At 38.8% G+C, this 21,904-nt stretch overlaps 1 protein-coding gene across 2 annotated transcripts in view; it reads left to right on the top strand.

Moving 5' to 3' along the window:
- LOC135101621 (NADH dehydrogenase [ubiquinone] 1 alpha subcomplex subunit 11-like) overlaps nucleotides 1–18,064 on the top strand; it is a 61,289-nt gene extending 43,225 nt beyond the window's left edge. For both annotated transcript variants that reach the window (XM_064005850.1, XM_064005849.1), the window contains exons 2-4: nucleotides 7,104–7,224; nucleotides 10,713–10,928; nucleotides 17,718–18,064. In XM_064005850.1, coding sequence (XP_063861920.1) covers nucleotides 7,146–7,224; nucleotides 10,713–10,928; nucleotides 17,718–17,890 — 468 coding nt within the window. In that variant the 5' untranslated portion in view covers nucleotides 7,104–7,145 and the 3' untranslated portion in view covers nucleotides 17,891–18,064. The remainder of the gene's footprint in view (nucleotides 1–7,103; nucleotides 7,225–10,712; nucleotides 10,929–17,717) is intronic.
- Nucleotides 18,065–21,904: the final 3,840 nt, after the last annotated feature.

The raw sequence follows: 21,904 nt of genomic DNA, 5'->3' as shown, positions 1-21,904 counted from the left end.
TTAACGTTTTTTATGTAAATGCCATGCACTATTAGTTCACTATTAACAGACTTATAAAAACTTAGCCTGTTTGATACTGAAACCCTCACACGGGTCTTCACCTCATCCATTGCACTGTGCACATCGTGACTGTCGACAGTGATCAAGTCTATCATATACCTGGACACAACATCATTATATTAGTGCCGCCTTGATTGCATATATCAGTGGGTCGTCATCCATTGTGTTTCTTTTTGTCCTCATTTCTTTAAAGAATTTTCTTTGTTTTGCCTTAACCAGTGCACAGACCAGTGCACAGACCAGTTTTAATCTCTTAATCTGTCTCTGCACCTCTTCTACGTTGATTATGTCGTCTAGTATCGGTATGTTGAGATGAGAGTGTAGATCATTAGCATTCGGGTAAACTATATCCGGTGGATTAAATATTTTTTCAAAGTGTTCTTTAAAGACTTCTGGCATGGACTCTGTGTTGTTACTATCGTCTGTTATCTCACCGCGCCAGTTTGTTGCTTTCCATAATTTAGCCTGATCATTATTATCCAACATTCTTTCCCACCTTCCTCTTCCATCAGTCACCTCCTCTACACGGGCACAACGTGGGTATTTACTGGCACTTCCACATTCATATAACGTTTCAGTTATAGTAGAGGCTGTTACATCTATATCGTCACTACATTGTGTATGTAAATCTATCTCATTGAGTTTGGACACAAATAATTCATAGTTGATGTTCTGATATCGTATAGGTCTTTTGCTTATTGACTGGCGATTTTTCACCATATCAATAACGTTAATCTCTGCACCATGTTTACCCAGTTCAAATGATCTCAGTTTAAGAGTTTCGAGACAAGGTGAAGGTAGTTGTAGCGTAACACTAATTGGTGCGTGATCTGAAGGTAAAGAGTTGTCGCTAACAACGTCAAAAGATTCAATCAAGCTGAGTAAACCCTTAGACACGATACAAATATCCAATTCAGATATCCATTCACTTCTTTTACAATAGGTTTTCTTACTCAAATAATGGGAATTCATATTTTGTAAATTGTTAACAACTAGTAAATCTTCTTCAGCACATATGCCAAGTAACGCTTTAGCATTGTCGTTGGGCGTAGGCACAGGGTCAGGAATAACAAGATAAGAAATTCCCGCCACATCCACTATGCCCTGCAGTTCTCTCACCGAACAACCAAAGCGAGCGTTCACGTCTCCAATTATCACACATCCGTTACTACAATCATTGTGCTTAACCTTTTCTTGTATATTACATATTTGTGTATAATCAAAATACTAGAGTCCGAGGGGGGTACATAACAAGAACCAAAAAGTACACCTGGTGCAATTTTAAGCTTAAACCATATTTGATCCGTACAAGAAAAATCCACATCAAATATATACTTATTCAAACAAAGTCGTACAAACACACAAGTTCCACCACGATTACTGTTTTGTTTGTCAGAATTTTTATAAGAAGCATATCCTGGAAAGAACAACGGCAAGCACGTCCTTATTTCATTTAAACAAATAATATCATATTTACTGAGAAATGTCTCAACATTTTTCTTTCCTATTTTAGTTTTTATACCATTAATGTTCCAAGAAACAATACTTATACTTCCCTGTGGTCTTCTTAAAAAGGATGAGGTTGCCATTTGTCAATCACCACACCGCCTTTGTACAACACTCATTCCCTGTAATCCAAGGTTATTTTTCTCTTCTTCTTCTGCTGTCTTCAAGCGCCTCCATTCTTTCCTTACTTCAGGGTGTGAGTCCTTCTTGATATATATTTTCTTATATGGTTCTTGCATATCCTTCAGTCTTGTCGCCTTCTCCAACACTTTATCTCGGATGGCTTTAGAGTCGAGTCTGACGAGTAGTGGACGTGATCTGTTGCTTCCCTGCGTAAGTTGACCCAACCTTTGATTTGGACGAACCACTACGTCGGGGGTGGCTTCTATTGCATTCAGTACTTGTTGTATTTTAGCCTCTTCAGTAGTGGCTCCCTCAAATGTAACTCGCTCGTCAGGTATTCCAAAGAGTACGATGTTTGTTTCTCTCTTTCGCCGATCGAGCTGCTCCATAAACAATTGGTGATGCAAAATAATCTCAGATTGCTTTTTTATCGTGTCTGTTAAGTCCTTGATCTTTGCTTTGTTTTCATCTTGGTCTGGTGCTATCATACGACGCATATCAGCTAACTCATCCATGATCTTGTCTAGCTTCTCATCATGTCTAGCTATCAGTCTCGCCTCTTCTCCTTCTGTTGTTAATATTGCTTCAATTAGCTCTTCCTTTGTTATTTTATTAAGCTGATGTTTCTGTAGTTTTCGGAGGTCAGCGAGACTTACCTGACATGGTGCAGGATAATAGAGGAACAAGGCAGCTCACTTCAGCATATACGCAAATGGAGCTACTTGTTTAGTGTGGTCGCTCTTTTGCGGCGTCCCCGTTGTCATGGATACTGGAAGACTCAACTGCGCATGCGCGAACTTGGGTAGGTGCGACGTAGGGGTATTTGGCCCGGCTTGGTATATTTTCCCAGGAAATATAGTCAGAGTCCCAGCACTGTACCCAACTATGGTATAATCAAGCTGCTCTTACTGTTGTTAGCTTCAGTTGTGCATAGCCTGGTATCTGAATGAGGTCTGTAGGTGCTGGAAAAATCCTGTTTTCCATGGAGCTCCGTCTTGCCACTGTTTACCTGTCAGCCATACCACACACACACACACATACACACACACACACTGCAGCAAGTTACTAGTATTACCTGTAGTGGCGTGACCTGCAAGTTCCCCAGGTAGTGACAAGTGGCTTACCTGGACTGAGTGGCATCTTAGGCATGGTGGAGCGGTGGAAGACTAACGCTGAGTGCTAGTGCCGGGGCCTGGATCACAACGATGCCCACCTCTGAGAAGTGAAGTGTCTTCGCTGCACAATCGCCCGTCCACTCTGAACAAAGCGCCACGAGAGAGAGAGAGAGAGAGAGAGAGAGCAGTGTTAATTTTGTCTTATCTAAGCTACATAACTATTTAAGGGACTGTAGCACATATTTGTCTAACAATAAAAGGGTTAATAAAGCCTGCACTACCCATTATTACATTCCATTAAACATCCCAGGCTCTATGTCCAACTATTTTCAAAGGACACAGATGATAAGCCTGATTCTCATGCTTGCTTTCCCCTTGATGATGCGGAATATTTGTTCAACTATCACTAGCATCATAGAAACATCTTTGAAAACCACAATAACTTCCATTGTAATCTTTTAAAAGTAGTTACGATAAAACGCAGAACCGGTTTAGAATACGGGCTATGCAGGACCGTAGGTTTTCATAAGTTACTCCTGCTTAAATCAAGTCTTCCTCGGCACATTAACCTCCTGTGGCAGTGATAGTGATGCAGGTGGGGAGTCGCTGGGTCTTATTATCAATTTTATGTTGTGTTTATCTTGCTTATCTTCCTTGTGCTTGATCTTTAGAAGTATTAAGCTCTTTGCCACTTCTCGTAGAGGGTGGCGGAGCTGCTAACATATGCTCTTTCTTTATTTATTTATTTCTCTATTTGTTTATTGTTTTGACTTTCTATATTAACGCGGTGATTTAATTTTGCAAGTTTTTATTTTTATCTTTAATTATGTGTTAATTTGTTTTGTTAATTTTGTTTCATTTATTCCTTTATCTTATTTTGTTTATTTATTTTTTTATTATTTATTTATTTTTTTTTTTGTCAGTGGATGTTGATGTGGTTCCGATGATGAAATTGTGATGGTACAAGATTATGAGTACAGTGATGATAGTGGTGGTGGTAGTGATGGTAGTAGTAGTAGTAGTAGTAGTAGCAGTAGTAGTAGTAGTAGTAGTAGTGTTAGTGACCGTAGAAATTTACTTATTCTATTTATTTTTTCTTCAAGACATGATGTTATTTTGAGGTAGTAATTTCTCTCTCTCTCTCTCTCTCTCTCTCTCTCTCTCTCTCTCTCTCTCTCTCTCTCTCTCTCTCTCTCTCTCTCTCTCTCTCACAGTTGTTCAGCTGTGAGTTTCCCATCCAAGCCATCTCTCTCCCCTGTTTCTGTCTCCGCTCCATCCCCTCCCCCCCCCTCTCTCTCTCTCTCTCTCTCTCTCTCTCTCTCTCTCTCTCTCTCTCTCTCTCTCTCTCTCTCTCTCTCTCGTCATATGTATCTTTTCCTCCTCCTCCTCCTCCACCTCTTCTTTTTCTTCATTTGTGTTCTCCTTACAATAAGCAGAGGAGCAACTGAAGAGGAGGAAAAATGGGAAGAAAAGCAAAAAGGGGAGAGAGAGAGAGAGAGAGAGAGAGAGAGGAAACGAATAACAAGACTAATAGAATCTTTGGTGTCGCTAGTGTGTGTGTGTGTGTGTGTGTGTGTGTGTGTGTGTGTCAACAGCGCAGGGGAGATGGAGAGAGTCACAACAGCATTATACAACAGAAACATGGTTTGTTTTTCTTTCTTTACATCTCTCGATTAGTTTGTCTCCGTCTTGCTCATCCGTACTTTTTTTTCTCATTCTCTTAGTCCTTGCACGAAAAAAGGTGTTGTAACTGCTCAAAGTACGGTGTGTGTGTGTGTGTGTGTGTGTGTTTTATGTAGGAGGCACACCGGCCAAGGGCAACAAAATTTAATTAAAAAAAAAAAAGCTCACTGAGATGCCGGTCCCGAATAGGGTCCGAAGTGGTGGCCAAAAAAATTGAAGGATAAGTTTCTTGAAACCTCCATCTTGAAGGAGTTCAAGTCATAGGAAGGTGGAAATACAGAATCAGGAAGGGAATTCCAGAGTTTACCAGAGAAGGGGATGAATGATTGGGAATACTGGTTAACTCTTGCATTAGAGAGGTGGACAGAATAGGGATGAGAGAAATAAAGTCTTCTGCAGCGAGGCCGCGGGAGGAGGGGAGGCATGCAGTTAGCAAGATCATAAGAGAAGTTAGCATGAAAATAGCGGTAGAAGATAGCAAGAGATGCAACATTCCGGCAATGAGAAAGAGGCTGAAAACAGTCAGTTAGAGGAGAGGAGTTGATGAGACGAAAAGCTTTTGATTCCACCCTGTCTAAAAGAGCGGTGTGAGTGAACACCCCCAGACATGTGAAGCATACTCCATACATGGACGGATAAGGCCCTTGTACAAAGTTGGAAGCTGGAGGGGGTGAGAAAAACTGGCGGAGACGTCTCAGAACACCTAACTTCATAGAAGCTGTTTTAGCTAGAGATGAGATGTGAAAATTCCAGTGCAGATTATTAGTAAAGGACAGACCGAGGATGTTCAGTGTAGAACAGGGGGACAGTTGAGTGTCATTGAAGAAGAGGGGATAGTTGTCTGGAAGGTTGTGTCGAGTTGATAGATGGAGGAATTGAGTTTTTGAGGCATTGAACAATACCAAGTTTGCTCTGCCCCAATCAGAAATTTTAGAGAGATCAAAAGTCAGGCGTTCTGTGGCTTCCCTGCTTGAACTGTTTACTTCCTTAAGGGCTGGATGTCTACGAAAAAATATGGAAAAGTGCAGAGTGGTATCGTCAGCAATGAAGTGGAAAGGAAAAGAAGTTTGGTTTAGATCATTGGTGAATAATAGGAAGAGAGTGGGTGACAGGACAGAACCCTGAGGAATACCATTGTTAATAGATTTAGGAGAAGAACAGTGACCGTCTACCACAGCAGCAATAGAACGGTCAGAAAGGAAACTTGAGATGAACTTACAGAGAGAAGGATAGAAGCCGTAGGAGGGCAGTTTGGAAATCAAAGCTTTGTGCCAGACTCTATCAAAAGCTTTTGATATGTCTAGGGCAACAGCAAAAGTTTCACCAAAATCTCTAAAAGAGAATGACCAAGACTCAGTAAGGAAAGCCAGAAGATCACCAGTAGAGCGGCCTTGACGGAACCCATACTGGCGATCAGATAGAAGATTGTGAAGTGATAGAAGTTGAGGATAGGTTCAAAAACTTTAGATAGGCAGGAAATTAAAGCAGTAGGACGGTAATTTGAGGAATTAGAACGTTCACCCTTTTTAGGAACAGGTTGAATGTAGGCAAACTTCCAGCAAGAAAGAAAGGTAGATGTTGACAGACAAGGTTGAAAGAGTTTGACTAGGCAAGATGCAAGCACGGAGGCGCAGTTTCGGAGAACAATAGGAGGGACCCCATCAGGTCCGTAGGCTTTCCGAGGGTTTAGGGCAGCGAGGGTATGGAAAACATCATTGCGAAGAATTTTAATAGGTAACATGGAGTAGTCAGAGGGTGGAGGAGAGGAAGGAACAAGCCCTGAATCGTCCAAGATAGAGTTTTCAGCAAAGGTTTGACCGAAGAGTTCAGCTTTAGAGATAGATGTGATAGCAGTGATGGCATCTGGTTGAAATAAAGGAGGGAAAGAAGAAGCAAAGTTATTGGAGATTTTTTTTTTTTTTTTTTAGCTAGATTCCAGAAGTCACGAGGGGAGTTAGATCTTGAAAGATTTTGACACTTTCTATTAATGAAGGAGTTTTTGGCTAGTTGGAGAACAGACTTGGCATGGTTCCAGGCAGAAATATAAAGTACATGAGATATTGGTGATGGAAGGCTCAAGTACCTTGTGTGTGTGTGTGTGTGTGTGTGTGTGTGTGAAATGAGGTTAAGGAATAAAAAAAAATGTATATAAATTGCAAGAATAAAATATAGTGTTCAGATGAATTTAGAAAATGAGAGAGAGAGAGAGAGAGAGAGAGAGAGAGAGAGAGAGAGAGAGAGAGAGAGAGAGAGATGGGGGCCGGGGGGATAGGTAGATCTAAGATCAATCTTTTATTTGAGCGAAAGAAAAAACTGACTAGCATATATCTAAAATTATTTCCGATTATTTCTAGTCACCATAAGCCACACGAATGTACCTCTAGAGTTTAGTAGATTTTTGTTTACCTCGAGAAGAGGCAACTTCAGTATTTCTAAAAACTTTATTATAAAGACATTGTGACTGTTATAATAAAAGACTTATTTTCATTATAAAAATATTGGTATTAAAAATTTAACTTTTTTCTGTGTTGCAATTATAATATATGTGTAAAAACTCTGTCAGTGTCGTATATTCCTGGGAACTGGTGGTGTTGACGCTTTGGCATGTTTTCGTAGGAACCCGTCGGGAATACAATCTTTGGTCAAATTTGGGGAAAGATGGGTTACGAGGATCACCCAGACGGAGAGCAATGCTTCCACAAGATTGCAGTCGTCACCAAGTACTCAGGGCTCCTGGGTAAGTATGTTAAAACTGTGTATGTGATGAGTGCAGAGAGGGCAGTAGTGTCACCGGTGCCCGCTGCTCTCATTATTGTACATCACTGCTCGGCAGGCAGAGCGACCACGCTCATTTAGAAACACCACAAATGCGCCACAGGTTGTTTTATAAGTAATGCCTGAGGAACTTCAAGAAAATCCAGAACTTCAAGAAAATCCACCCTCATTCAAGATTTCTATACTGGTCATCTGCAATTTGTGTCGAAGCATTGGAGCCCTGCTGACATTGATTACTCTGTTATCGGGCTTGACTTATTGTATTTAAAAGTATAAGACACAGGGGATGTGGTTTAGCAGGTGGTGGTGGGTCCCACAGGCTTCTTAATTTATCATCCATATTGATTATAGGTTAGTGTACTCTATATTTGTCTTTCATTTCCATTAGGCAATAAAACTTTTGTATGAATTAACATCAATACATAGATCATCTGTAATCCAGAGATATCCTTCCTATGCCTAACTATTTGTTACTGAAGCTACTGAAGTGATGGGAAGCAGCTGTCGGTAAGGTACATTAGGTTATGTGGTAAATTTATATAAGTGCACCCGTCTAAGATATTCAGACAAAACTACATTTTTCTGGTAGATTTTTAAAAATGAAGCTTAACTAAATCTGATCGAACCTGACTAAACCTAACTGAACCTAACTAAACCTAACGTAACCTAACCAAACCTACCTTATTGGTCCTCTGGCACTTCCTTATCACTGGAGTCCTCAGTGAGAAGAATTGGAGGTACCTAAGCTTCGTTATTTCTGTGAAATTTTCTTATTGTCTTGAAGTAATTGCACTTACAGCCACCACCACACTGAGCCATCTTCCAAGACTGATTCAGAATCAGCCTTCTCTCTCCTGCCTTGCAGAATACAGCCCTCCTATTGGCTGATTTATTTATTTATTTACTTTATTTATTTATTTTATTTACAGTAAAATCCCTCTTATTCGGCATCAACGGGACCGCCGACATGCCGGATACTTGAATAGAAGTGAAATTATGTCCACAATCACCACCCTACACTCACGCATCTTACCATAACAAAGATCAGCTGATCTTAAACAGCAGCTGATCTGATCAGCTGCTTAAGTGTAAGCACAACACGCTTCCTCTTTTCTACAACTTTAGGCATGATGAAGGCGTCAGGCGATAAACAGTGCACACGCGGGACTGAGTCACTGAGTAAACACAGTGCAGTGGGCTGCGGATGGCGTGAAGCAGTGCGCTCTGGTGGCGAGGGGGCAAAGTATGCCTCGCGCAGGAATTTTAATCGATTTTATGAGTACGCATTGATTTTTTATTGATTTTAAGGCTCGGGGAAAAATGTGCCGGATACTTGAAGCTGCCGGATAAGAGGGATTTTACTGTATTTATTTATTATTTTTTTATTTTATTTATTTATTTATTTATTTATTTTATTTATTTTTTTTTTTTGATTGGTTGTGGCATTGTTTCACATGCGCTAATGAAATCCCCTCCTCTGCTACCCTTCCTCACTTCCTTCACTCCTCTTCCTCCCAACACTGCCTACAGACCATCATGGCATAAGGTAACCTGGATACGCAGAGGAAACAATAAATTTAATTAAATTTAATATCTCAGGAATGATCACTATGCAGTGATAAAGATATACACCACTGTATTATTTGTGACCTAAGTACTTCATTGAGAACAATGTTTTATTTTGCCATGAGACGGCTGCACTTATATAATAATATTGGTTATATTTGTTAGATCAGTTTAAATTTATATTTATTTATAGAATTCTGCTGACCAGACTAAATAGGCAGCCATGGTTCCCAGTACTAAGTTGTGCAGAATGTTTGTCCATAATATAGGCTCTGTAAAGGATGGTTGTTTGTCTAGTCAAGTAACGCTACCTATATTGGATATTTGTCCAACACGAGCTCTGATGGGTTAAGCACCGTCTTTTACATCCAGTCCCACATTGTGCTGAGTACGTTTGCCATAGGACTACTCGATCTTGGTGGTGGAAACGTGTCAGTGTGGTTGCAAGTCAATCCACCCAAAGTCATTCCAGCCCCAAATCCTAGTCACTCCAGCCTTCATGTGACCTCCAGCCTAGTCACTGCCCCTTCCAATGGGCACCATGATGCAGTCTTTATGTAGTTTGGAAGAGCATGAATAGTTATGTATGGTAGTAATAATGATTCTCATTAACAAAATCACAAAATTAAATGTGGTATAAAATTTTCATTAACAAAATAAAATTGTAAAAATAAAATATGATTTTGAGATATTCATTTACAAAATTTTCAAATAGAATGTGCTTTAAAATTCTCACTTACAGAATTTGAAATGTGGTGTGACATTGTCATTTACAGAAACATTACATGTGTAAAAAGTTATTTACCTAAATGTACTTAAAAGTACACCTGTCATTAACAAATCAAAGGGTGAGTCCAGTGAGGCAGGAGCAGGCTTTAAGAAGTTGTAGAGTGGTCTGTTCATGTTGTTCATATTTCTGCCATAAATGAAATATGCAGACCTGCAGAGATCTGCAGGTCATACCAGGCAAGTGTGCCGTCCTTCACCAGCTGCACCTCACTATGAACATTTATTGTTTCTTCTTGAAGCTGAGGGACAAGAACACAAAAAGCTATGTGGGAACTGCCTGCATTACCATAGTCACCTTTGATAAACCTCTTCTTCATTATGTCTTAACGCTTTAAACACACACACTTGTGCACCATGACTATCCCCTCTAAGTATGCTGTGTAAATTTCCTAGATAGATACTCATGTGTACTTCAACCAGTGTGCCACTAAACAATAAAATTTGGGACCTATTAGACTAAGGTTTTGGATTGGAATGAGACAGATTTAGGGGCAAAGTGGCTAGGGTGTGGCCAGAGTGACTGGGGCTGGATGGACTAGAAATTGATTGGGCCATATATGTTGTTGAATTCACAGGGCTATACAACTGCTTGATTTATCCTTATTGTTTACTTTATTTTACTAATTTGTCTTTTATATCATTCATCATTGTTATAGGAAAATTAATACTTTTATTCTGCATGAAATACCATGTTAATTTATATTTGTATTAATATTTTTAGGAATGAGGAGAGGATTAGTAACATTTACATTACTTTGTATAGAGAATTTTGTATTTGGTTATGAGTAGCCTTCTGGAGAGAAACACTCAATCTGTGGTACCACTGTATATCAGTATATCAGATAATTAGTTTGCCTCATGTTAAACTCAGGCTTGTTGACATTATTATTATTATTATTATTATTATTATTATTATTATTACTATTATTTATTATTATTATTATTATTATTATTATTATTATTATTATTATTATTATTATTAATTAGTTAATTAATTAATTTATTTATTCATTATTTTTTTATCATTATATTTTGATTATGTATTTGTTTGAATGTGCATGCACAGTTGTAGACTGAAAACCTGTTCTTTCTCAGGCTTGGTGGCATCAACATTTGATGTGCTGATGTTGAGCAAGACACCAGGTTATGTGCCAACCTTTCTCTGCTACATCAAGAGCACAGTACCTGCAGCAGCTGCTGGGGCTACCTTTGCTGCAGTGACATGTGCCTCCACTACTGTTAGGGGCAAAGATGATAAAATGAATTATTTCTTTGGAGGAGCATCAGCAGGGGGAATTTTTGGAGTTGTCGGTAAGTCTTTTTTTGGTTGTGTGTGTGTGTGTGTGTGTAATAATAATAATAATAATAATAAACGGTTTATTATTTAGGCAGTTGACAAACTGAAAATGTACATAGGGGATGGGGAAAAACTTAACATTAATCCTAACGGTAAGACTAATCTAGGAGGGAAATACTAATGATTGATGGCTCGCACCATGGTGGGAATCGCACTGAGTCTGTACCGGTCCGTGCGCGGCGCCTTCAGGGGCGTTATTTTGTTGTGGTGTCTGGTGGCACGGACAGGGCGAGGCGCGTCGGGCGGCAGCATGTCTCTGAGACGCGGATGATGCAGTAGTCCCTTCCCAAACTTCTCCAGAGCTTCTCGGTGCCTGGTGGATATTCTGGACAGACTCAGGGTGGTCAGGACTTCCTCATAGGTGGTGTATGCAGGGCCAAGGATGACCCTGCACGCCCTTTTCTGCACACTCTCTAGCTGTAGCTGTTGAGTGTGTGTGTGTGTGTGTGTGTGTGTGTGTGTGTCTATATATATATATATATATATATATATATATATATATATATATATATATATATATATATATATATATATATATATATATATATATATATATATATATACTGATACACTTAGGTAAGAGGGGCTTTTGCTTAAGGCTTAAAAGGAAAGGAAAAAAGGTCCACTGAGGTGCCATTACCTAAAGAAAAAGGCAAGTAGATTATTCATAATTGAAGGATAAGTCTCTTGAAACCTTTTTGAGAGTTCAACTTATAGGATAGGGGAAAATACAAAAGCAGGCAGAGATTTCCAGAGTTTACCAGAAATAGGAATGAAAGATTGAGAATAGTGGTTAACTCTTCCATTTGAGAGGTGGACAGAATAGAAGTGAGAGAAAGTAGAAAGACCTGCTGTGAGACCATGGGAGGAGGAGAGACATGCAGTTAGCATGAAAAATAGTGTTGGGAGAGTGGTTCAGAGGAGTGTGAGTGGAACCTCTCTATATATGTGAAGTGTACTGCATATATGGACATAAGACCCCTGTACAGAGTTAGCATCTGAGGAGGTGAGAAAACCCGGTGGGATGACTCAGAACATCATTTTTACATGCACTTGATGCCACACTCAGATGCACACTCAGCATTGAGGCAGTGGTTGGTGGTAAGTCTATGGCAACATAGGCTCTAAAATCAAACCCCAGACATCTTCGCATAAGTAAACAAAGTGATGATTGGTACTACACCACAAAACAACTCTTTCTTTCAAGGTAACAATACATAATAGGTCATACTGGTAATTCACATAGAATGACACCAGTCAGGAAGAATTTGCCTAAGTGACCATTTACCACGCATTGCATGTACCAAAACAAACGTGCGGTCAGTTACGCACCGAACCCAGTGATGTGGGCAAGCTTCACTGCGTTCTTTACAGTGTGATGCCATTACTCCTTGAGGTAAGACACATTTTCATACAATTAAAATTGCACCCATCCTTTAACATTATTACGAACAAACTTTATTACCCCCGTAGTCTCTCACAGTATGCCATATGCCAGGTACATGTTTACATCTCACGACAGGATTGGTACATAGGCTACTAGCAAATATTAAAGTTTTTAAATGCAAAATATTGGGATCTAACAATGATCTAAATGCATATGAGGGTCTTCAAATGTCAGGTAAAATCCTTCACTTCATATTCAGAGCTTAAATCTGCTCATTTATCTTTTTTTCATTTCACTGTCTGCCAAAATTGGGTGCGTCTTATGAGCCCATGCATCTTACAAGTCATCAAATACAGTATATTTCATGAGCTGAGCTTTTAAAAACAAACGTAAACATTTGGCAATATTACATGTTGTGGAACTTGAAAAAAATGAAAGACGTAGCTGTAATTGGGGAAAAAATGCCAGAATAACCAGTTGACTTAATTAAAAATTTGTTATGCCAGAAAAAATCTTTACATCATTTGTGACTCATCAAAGCAATTAAGGAAATATTAGGAGCATTTTTTAGCCACCACCACCAGCTAGGGAGCAAGAAACATGACAAAACGAGCTAAATATTGTACACATTGGGATGTATAATTTCCTTGGGACAAATGCTATTTTTCCCCTCTGTATAAGTTTAGTTTATCCAGTAAAGTTATGCAGTTAACATAAAACTTTATAAATTTTGACACATATGAAAGAAACAACTACATTTTGGTGCCTAATCTTAGCAGGACACTGGTGAAGATTGTATGCTTTCCCTGAGTTGCCTCGTTCTTCTTTGGAAATGCAACCCATCCTTTCACACTTTGGTTATTCTTACATGATATGTTCGTACAGTCAACCTCTGTGTATGTATAGATCTCGATTTTACAACAACACTGCAAACTTGTATTTCCCACTGTAGTTTTTTTTTTTTTTTTTTTTTTTGGGTACTTTGGAGAAGTCATTGTGTCTGATATCGGCTGGTCCTTTCATTTCATCACAGTTTCAGCCATCGTAATATTCCACCAGCACTTTTTTTTTTGGTACTTTGGAGAAGTCATTGTGTCTGATATCAGCTGGTCCTTTCATTTCATCACAGTTTTGGCCATCGTAATATCCCATCAGCACAAGTAGTACTTGCTCAATTGTTTTTGGGATTTGCCAGATTAAACATTAGTCCCTGTAGAACCAGTGGAAAAATGTTTCACGCTAAATATGTAGCAGGAGACTAGAAATAAACGTGAAAACATGGAGAGCCTAGTTGTGAGTATTTAGCTTATAATAACTGTTTTGTAGAGTGTGCATCACCAGATCATGTGGATACTGTTGGCATAAACAGTTGGGATAAATGTTTTGTAGCATATAGGTATAGTGTATCAAGATGAATGCAGATGCTCCAAAGGGGCCACATACCCTGTAGTGTGAAGATGGTAATGGCCATTTTAGGAGACAGTGTACCCTTTTACCTGATACATTCTTCACATTTCTTACTCTTAATTTTTAGTCATTTTAAGTGTATTGATCAATTTCTAGTCATTTTAAGTGTATTGATTAATGATAAGATATACAAATGTATGTTTTTTTTATGTACTTCATCAAGGAACTTGATCACAGTTGTGTGAAGTTTTGTAATGGATTCTAATACACTGCTGTGATTGTTGGTACACATGTGAAAGAAGGTACTGGGTGATTCATGAGTTGAGGTAGTACATGTTTCAGGATATGAGGTGCTTGGTGTTGGAAGGGAAAATCCAGCAAAATGAGGTTTTGAGTTATTAGGGCTTCAAATATCATCTCGGTGTGAATTCCTTGACTGTTATGAGGGCAAATCCAACAAAATGCTGTTTTCAGATGTATTAATTTCTATATTTGCCTACTTTTAATATCTTGGTAACTAATTTCATGAACATAATTGTTTTTTAATCAATATATGCAGATGAAGATTTTTTTTTTTTTTTTTTTTTTTTTTTTTTTTGTGAAAGCATGTATTAGCAATAAATTGTTATTTTCATGTACTTGATATCTCTGGATAAAAAAAAAAAAAAAACTCACTAAATCATGAGATGCATTAAAGTTTAGGTGATGTGAAGCATGTAGGTGGAGGAGATTGATAGTCAAGCAACTTGGGTCAGATACTTCTTCATTGACGACAGTTTTTTCTTGAGCCATTATCAGCAGCTTTGTTGGACTGATTCTGACAGGATGTTAATAATTTTGCTGAAGCAGGACTGCAGCAAGGTCAGAGATGGCCTGGTTGCATGCAGCTCTTATTCCCTTCTGCAGTGCAGCTAACACAGGTTCACGCAGGGAAGCCACAGAATGCCTGACTTCAGATCTCTCTAAAAGTTCTGATTGGGGCAGAGCATTAGTATTGTTCAATGCCTCAAAAACTCAATTCCTCCATCTATCAACTCAACACAAACTTTCAGACAACTATCCCCTCTTCTTCAGTTAACACTCAGCTGTTCCCCTCTTCTACACTGAACATCCTCGGTCTGTCCTTTACTTATAATCTAAACTGGAAACTTCACATCTCGTCACTAGCTAAAACAGCTTCTATGAAGTTAGGCATTCTGAGTCATCTTTGCCAGTTTTTCTCACCCTCCACCTGCTAACTCTTTACAGGGGCCTTATCATCCATGTATGGAGTATGCTTCACATGTATGGGAGGGTTCCACTCATATCATTCTTTTAGACAGGGTGAAATCAAAAGCTTTTCATTTTATCAACTCCTCTCCTTTTACTGAGTGTCTTCAGCCTGTCTCTCATTCCTGCAATGTTGCATCTCTTGCTATACTTTACCATTATTTTCATGCCAACTACTCTTCTAATCTTGCAAGCTGCATGGCTCCCCTCCTCCTGCAGCCTCACTACACAAGACTTTCTTCTTTCACTCATCCTTTTCTCTGGTAAACTCTGAAACTCCCTGCCTGCTTCTTTATTTGCACCTTTCTATGACTTGAACTCTCAAAAGGGAGGTTTCAAGACACTTATCCTGTAATTTTTTAATACCACTTAACTCTTAGGGAACTGGCACCTCAGTGACCCTTTTTTTTTTTTTTTTATTGCAGTTTTGTTGCTCTTGGCTGGTGTCCCCTCCTAGGGAACTGGCACCTCAGTGACCCTTTTTTTTATTGCAGTTTTGTTGTCCTTGGCTGGTGTCCCCTCCTACATAAAAAAAAATAAATAAAATGCCTTCAGTTTTATTCTAAGGATTCATGCAAGCCTGTCCAGTCTGTATGTTATGTATTCCAAGATTGTAGCATCATTGCTTGTGCTTATAGTACTGCATCCCTGAAAAAAATTTTTGGAGTAGACAGAGCTTGCTGTAGGTCAAATGCTATAGCAGCAACACTTGGTTCAGTAAGAGCTTTATGCTCATGCAACTTGTGTGCATATTTAGCATGGTTCACATGAAGTTCCTTTTCTGTTTGTAAATTCTTCAAAGCATCTGCATCACTTACTGGATGATATACTTTTATTTCATGATCAGCTCTATCACAGAAGTTACAGGTATCAGCCACTGGGGATGCAAATCTGAGGTTGAACTCACCATAAAACACCTGCCAATAGAATAACCTGTTCACTGGCTCCTCATCATTGTAATTTTCTTTTAACCACTGGCGGTATAACACCAATAACTTGTTCACATTAAGACCAGGGTCAAGATGCTTTCTGTGTGGACTCTTCATGTGTGTAGTGACAGGACACTGCTGGAATGCTTAATGTGCTGAAGTACCAGATTCACTTGAGAATCACTATTTTTTTTGGGTGCTAGGATTTGTGCCTCACCTGTCATCAATAACACACCCCGTGACAGTAGGCTTATTAACTTCAGTATGCAATCTTTTTCCTGAAATTCCATGAATACTGAGGAATGCAGCTTGGCACACATTGCAGTAGCCATGGGAATGCTCATCCTTGTAGATGAGTGTACAGGTTTTACAAGAGACATGATCCGTAACTGTGAGCTTCTTGACTTTTTTTCTTTCACAAGACCTCCTATACAGGCATTTTGCTTATTATATTCCAGAATCATTTGAATATTTAATTTACTTTTTCATAGCCTTGTTTGTCAAAACACCCATACTTGCACGGGTCACCTATTTCATGCTTAGGAACATTTTTCTTGGTCCATTAGCTTGTGTAGCCCTGGCCAATATTACATTTTTCTTTGTTACCTTCCTTTCCCAGGTCTTAGGATCACACTACCTCTCCTTGGAACATCCATGTTACTCATGATCACTACCACTGCTCATGTTTTCAATTCAGGCGGTATTCACTAGTAATTTTCTGTAGATTTAATAATCTACATGCAAATACAAAGGCACTGTCTAGCAAATTAGCAGGACGTGCTCTCATCTGATTGGCTGTGTGGAAGGCATGGCATGACATTGTGCACCCTGCCGCTAATTGGCACCCTGTATTGCGAGGGATTTTTTACCATGTTGTAAGGGTGAAAACAGTTTGAAACATGGTAACATGAAGACAAAGGCATGTAGAAAATACTCTGGTTGGTCCAGTTCAGAACCACTAAAGATGTAGATTCACCTGTCCTGCTCTAAACACCTCATATGATAAAAGCTTGCAAATATTTGAATGTAGGACAGAAAATTATTAACAGTCCAGAACATGAAAAGTTGTGTCATGAAACTAAATTTGCCTTAATCATTAAGGAGAAAAGTCTAAATTGGATGCATTCTACCAGCTCTTAACATGTGGGTTGGAAATCTCAGATATTTAGAAAGTTATTAACATGTGGGTTGGAAATCTCAGATATTTAGAAAGTTATGGAACAAACTTCAGTTCTAAAGGAGTATAGTTGGGTTGATATATGGAGAGAAGAAAATATAATGGATGAGGGAGAAAACAAAGTTAGAGACACCTTTATTACAATTACAAGTAGCAACATGCACCAAATATATAGTAGATGGACATTAATGGCAACCTAGAGGTAAGTGAAGAAGGATGGGAGAGGGAACAAAATATGAAAATGTAAAAAATGGCAGGGAAAAAGAAAAGATATAAAAGGTTAGGTATATCTTGTATGTAAACAACTGGCTTACTGAGTGAAAAGGTGTCTTATTATCTATTTTACATGTAAATGATAAGACAATCAGGTGTAAATTTACCTACCATCTGGCTCTGGCTGCAGCTCGCATACTCTCGTGTCTCCTCTGAATGTTTGTGTGATATATTTAAGTAATAATGTGTCATTTTCTGCCTGATATATTTATACACAGCACTAGAGGAGAATCATATTTTTTATTCATAAAATTAATACAAAAAGCTCATCTGTACTTAATAAGCATTCTTCATTCTGCAGCACGTTCCTTCCGGATGGGTGTGCCCTTGGCATTTTTCCTGGGTGCCTGTGCCACTCTTTACAAGGACTCTAAGGACAATGGCTGGAGCTTTATTCCAACTAATTTCAAGCATGAGATGGGAATGATTGATTCCTCCAGCAGGTATGATTTCACTTTAACAAAAGAAAGGTAATTTCTGGATTGGTATCATCATTCAAATAGTTTATTGTATGATTATTGTTACAATTAAGATGTGTGAAGGCATGCCTCTATGGAGTACGTACTGTAAACTAGGCCATTTGATCATCTAAAGATCACATGCAGGCTGTATTATAAATCTTGTAAATAAATTTTCCCATTCAAAGAATTGTTTTTTCATCCAAAGTAACTGACCCTATTATTATTCTATTTGGTCCGTGATTTAAGGGATTAATATGGGGAAGGAAGTATCAATGGTGTGTGTGTTATATATATATTTTTTATTACTTTATTTTTTTTACATTTAATCTGTAAAAAATATTGTATTCTCCTGTTACTGATATTCTAAGCATAATAAACTGAGGAAATTATATATATATATATATATATATATATATATATATATATATATATATATATATATATATATATATATATATATATATATATATATATATATATATATATATATATTGAAGTTGCAGTGTTTCACCTTATGCAGAAGACATCATCAGGCAAAAAAAAAAAAAGACTGATTATATACTAAAACAAAAATATAAAATGTATAAAAACTGATGAGGTATATAGCAACACACAATGAGAAAAAATTTAATAAATGGCAGCAAATAAGTAATGGATATATAAAGTAAAGCACAGCTTATAGATACTAGTGTGGAACAGCAGCAGAACTAGGGGTATAGTAATGCCAGACAACGAACCTTGTTCCAACTTAAGGAGTAGAGAGGACTGACAAGGAATAGCGGTGTGTGTGTGTGTGTGTGTGTTGGGTTGGTTACTGCCTTGGAACCCAAAGCTCCGAACTGAGTTTATGACAGATATAACTGTCTTGATGACAATTGGTTATTTAATTCAGGTTTCAAGTGTTTAATATAAATAGCTTCTAATGTTTTTATATCTGTATGTGTGTCAGTTTTATGTAATGTGTTGAAATCCTTCTCTAAAAACATATGATCATGTGTATGTGAGTGTGTTCTTATTGTTGAAAAAGGAGGATGAGCTGTTCGTGTATCAAATTACCCTTACGTTTACTGATTCTGTGTGTTAGATTCCTCTTGGTTTCTTCAATATATTGTTTCTCCAATATATTGAGTCTTACAACTCAAACAAGTAAATTCATAAATGGTTAGAGATAAGTCAAAAAATAAATAAATAAATAAAGCGTCGGGCAAGGATGCTGTTTTGGCAATAGATGTTTGAGACCCCGACCTAATTGGCAAAAATATGCTTCGCTGTCATATTTGGATAATGAAGGCAATCATAAGAGTAAATTTAGGGTAAACTTGGCTAAAACTTACAGGCACTAGTAGTGAGACTAGGTGTCATGACTCATACCCCGTCCACTCGTCCTTTTCTTGAGGTCGATGTGACATTACGTTTAACTATGTCAAGTATTCACACATCCAACCAGCAGTTTCTCTCTCTCTCTCTCTCTCTCTCTCTCTCTCTCTCTCACACTTACACCTACCATCGCTGAAGCTGGTTAATCTATCGTCTGTCAAAGGGCGCGACTTCATCTGATATATGGGGTGTTCCAGAAATGTGCCGAAAATCAGGGGATATATTACTGGCACATTAAAATCACTAAATGCCTCTAATAGGTTTGAGTTACAACACCTCACAGGTTTGCCAGGAATATATGTACATCTAGGGATTGGTACAAAATAATGTCCAACAGATGTGAATTCACCTAACGTCTATAAAGTCACACGGTACAACGCAAATGTGACAAATTCGGAAGGAATGTACCGAAAGCTGAGGAATGTACATAATGCGAACCTGCATATACGTTAGTAATAAGATTCGTAATATGTTCGTAAGTACAGTATCAGATAGTGTGATCACCCTCTCTGTGGTAACATGCTGTAAATGACAAGTGTTGTTGGTTGGTTGAGTGAGGACGCTTGTATGAGGAGGGATGGGTGGGGTATGGGGAGGTTGGCGAACGAACAAGGGGTGTAATGTACTAGTAATAGGGGAGGGGGGAAGGCGTGGTGATAAAAAAAAAAAAAAGTCAGGTACCACTGCTCCGTTACATGCATGTAGCTCATGTACAGTCAATAGACATTCTCCATGTAAAGTACAAGTAATTTCCGAGTAATACCGTTTTCCCGAAATGTTATTGTCATATAAGGGATATCCCTACTTATATTAAGTGAAATATTGCTACCGTGTGTGTAGGGGGGAGGAGGGCAAGAAGACAGAACAGCTGGTTGGATGGGTGATTACATCATCGTTAGTTACACGCCACATCGAAGTCACGAAAGACAGTGTGTATCATGACACCTAATCTCGCTACCAGTTCCTGTAAATTTTACCTACGTTTGCCTTAAATTTACTAACAATTGCCTTCATTATCTGCAAATGATCCCAAAACATATTTGCCAGTTACGCATATACTCAAATCCCCACGGCGCTCTTACTTCAGCTTAACCGGTACAGTTAAATGTAGATGACAAACGAATGACCAAGTGTTCCTGTGCGGATCACGTCTTAACTAGCCAGACTGTTACGATGGTATGTACATACATACACAACTCTTCACCCGTCTTTCCGAACGTGGACCGAACCAAGTAACGAAGGAAGCACCGTGAACAAGGGGATCGGCTAGTGGTGGTTAGCCGCTGATTAGCTGTGATAATTGTATGCAAGCAAGCACACCAGGCAGTCTTCACTCGAAGATGAGCAAACTATTACTTACATTTGTACAGAACCACGCCGTTACACTACACCGCCTGCGGCTGTCCCCTGACCCTCGCTGCCGGAAGGTGGATATTGCATCCAACTACCCTTGTTCTTGTAGACTTGTATTCTTCCCTTCTCGCTGCCCACTCGATGTGTAGTTCTCTGGCGGTAGAAACAAGGCCATCTCAGCCCGTTACATTACCTTATTAAAAAAAAAATAAAAATAAAAATAAATAAATAAATAAATGTTAAATATTTTTCGAGACCAGGCCAGGACTCGTTTTTGTCTTTCATCCTGGTGTATATAAAAAGAAAAGGATCGCAAGATGTTGAACATACGAAGGCGTCCGAGCGAAGAACTTGGTTTTCCTAAAGTGCTATAATAATCTTTAAATGTTAAGTTTTGCATAATAGTAGAAGGAAGGGGTGGGCTATGTAGGTAGGAAAAAAAAAAAAAAAAAAAAAGAGGGTGTGGAATGGACGTTATTTAGCTTAGGAAATGACCGATGTACAGGCAATAATATAACCTCCATCTTCGCTCAACACCATCTCATCACCGGTCTATCAAATACGAAAGACTAAACTTCGAATACAAAGTGATAGCGCTATAATTGAAGAGGCCACGTCTTACCTTCACACGGCTCTCGCAGTAATAAGCCGGCGCTGCTTCCTCCCTCTTCCCACTACGTCCCCTAACTCCTCCCACCTCGGCTTGCTATAACGACCACTCAACGTAAACATTAATCCTTAGGTATTGTTTATTTTACAATGTTGTAACAAAATGCTCTTCCAATCTTTAATATTAAAAACAAAAATATAATGTATAGTGTACAATGCAAATCAAGAGAGACAGGGTTGTGACAGAGCTGCAGTATTTAGTTCAGTGACTCACAAGATTCCGAAGCAGTGCAGCAAATGGGCGCTTACTCAATTACAAGGGAGTCCTTTGACTAACAATGCAGTACTTGTTTCTCGTATGCAATGCGAAACGTGCGATTTCCAATGTCTTTAAAAATTCACTCTCGAGACATGACGAGGCAAGAGAATTAACTATAATTTTATGACGTAAAGAGCTTACCATCCTTTTAACTTCCTCATATTAAGAAACTGGAGGCCATCGGGGATCGAGACATAAGACGTTGTTGCTTCAAATGCTTGTTGTATGTGGCATATGAGAGAGAGAGAGAGAGAGAGAGAGAGAGAGAGAGAGAGAGAGAGAGAGAGAGAGGGCGGGGGGGAGGGGGGATGACTGACCACGGGATGCACCACTATAGTTAAGTGTATTTTTGGGGGGTAATTTCCATTT

The sequence above is a fragment of the Scylla paramamosain genome, chromosome 6 (genome assembly GCF_035594125.1).
Source record: "Scylla paramamosain isolate STU-SP2022 chromosome 6, ASM3559412v1, whole genome shotgun sequence".
NCBI classification, from domain to species: domain Eukaryota; kingdom Metazoa; phylum Arthropoda; class Malacostraca; order Decapoda; family Portunidae; genus Scylla; species Scylla paramamosain.
Note: the sequence above shows the minus strand (reverse complement) of the source record. Positions and strands in the feature narration are given on the sequence as shown.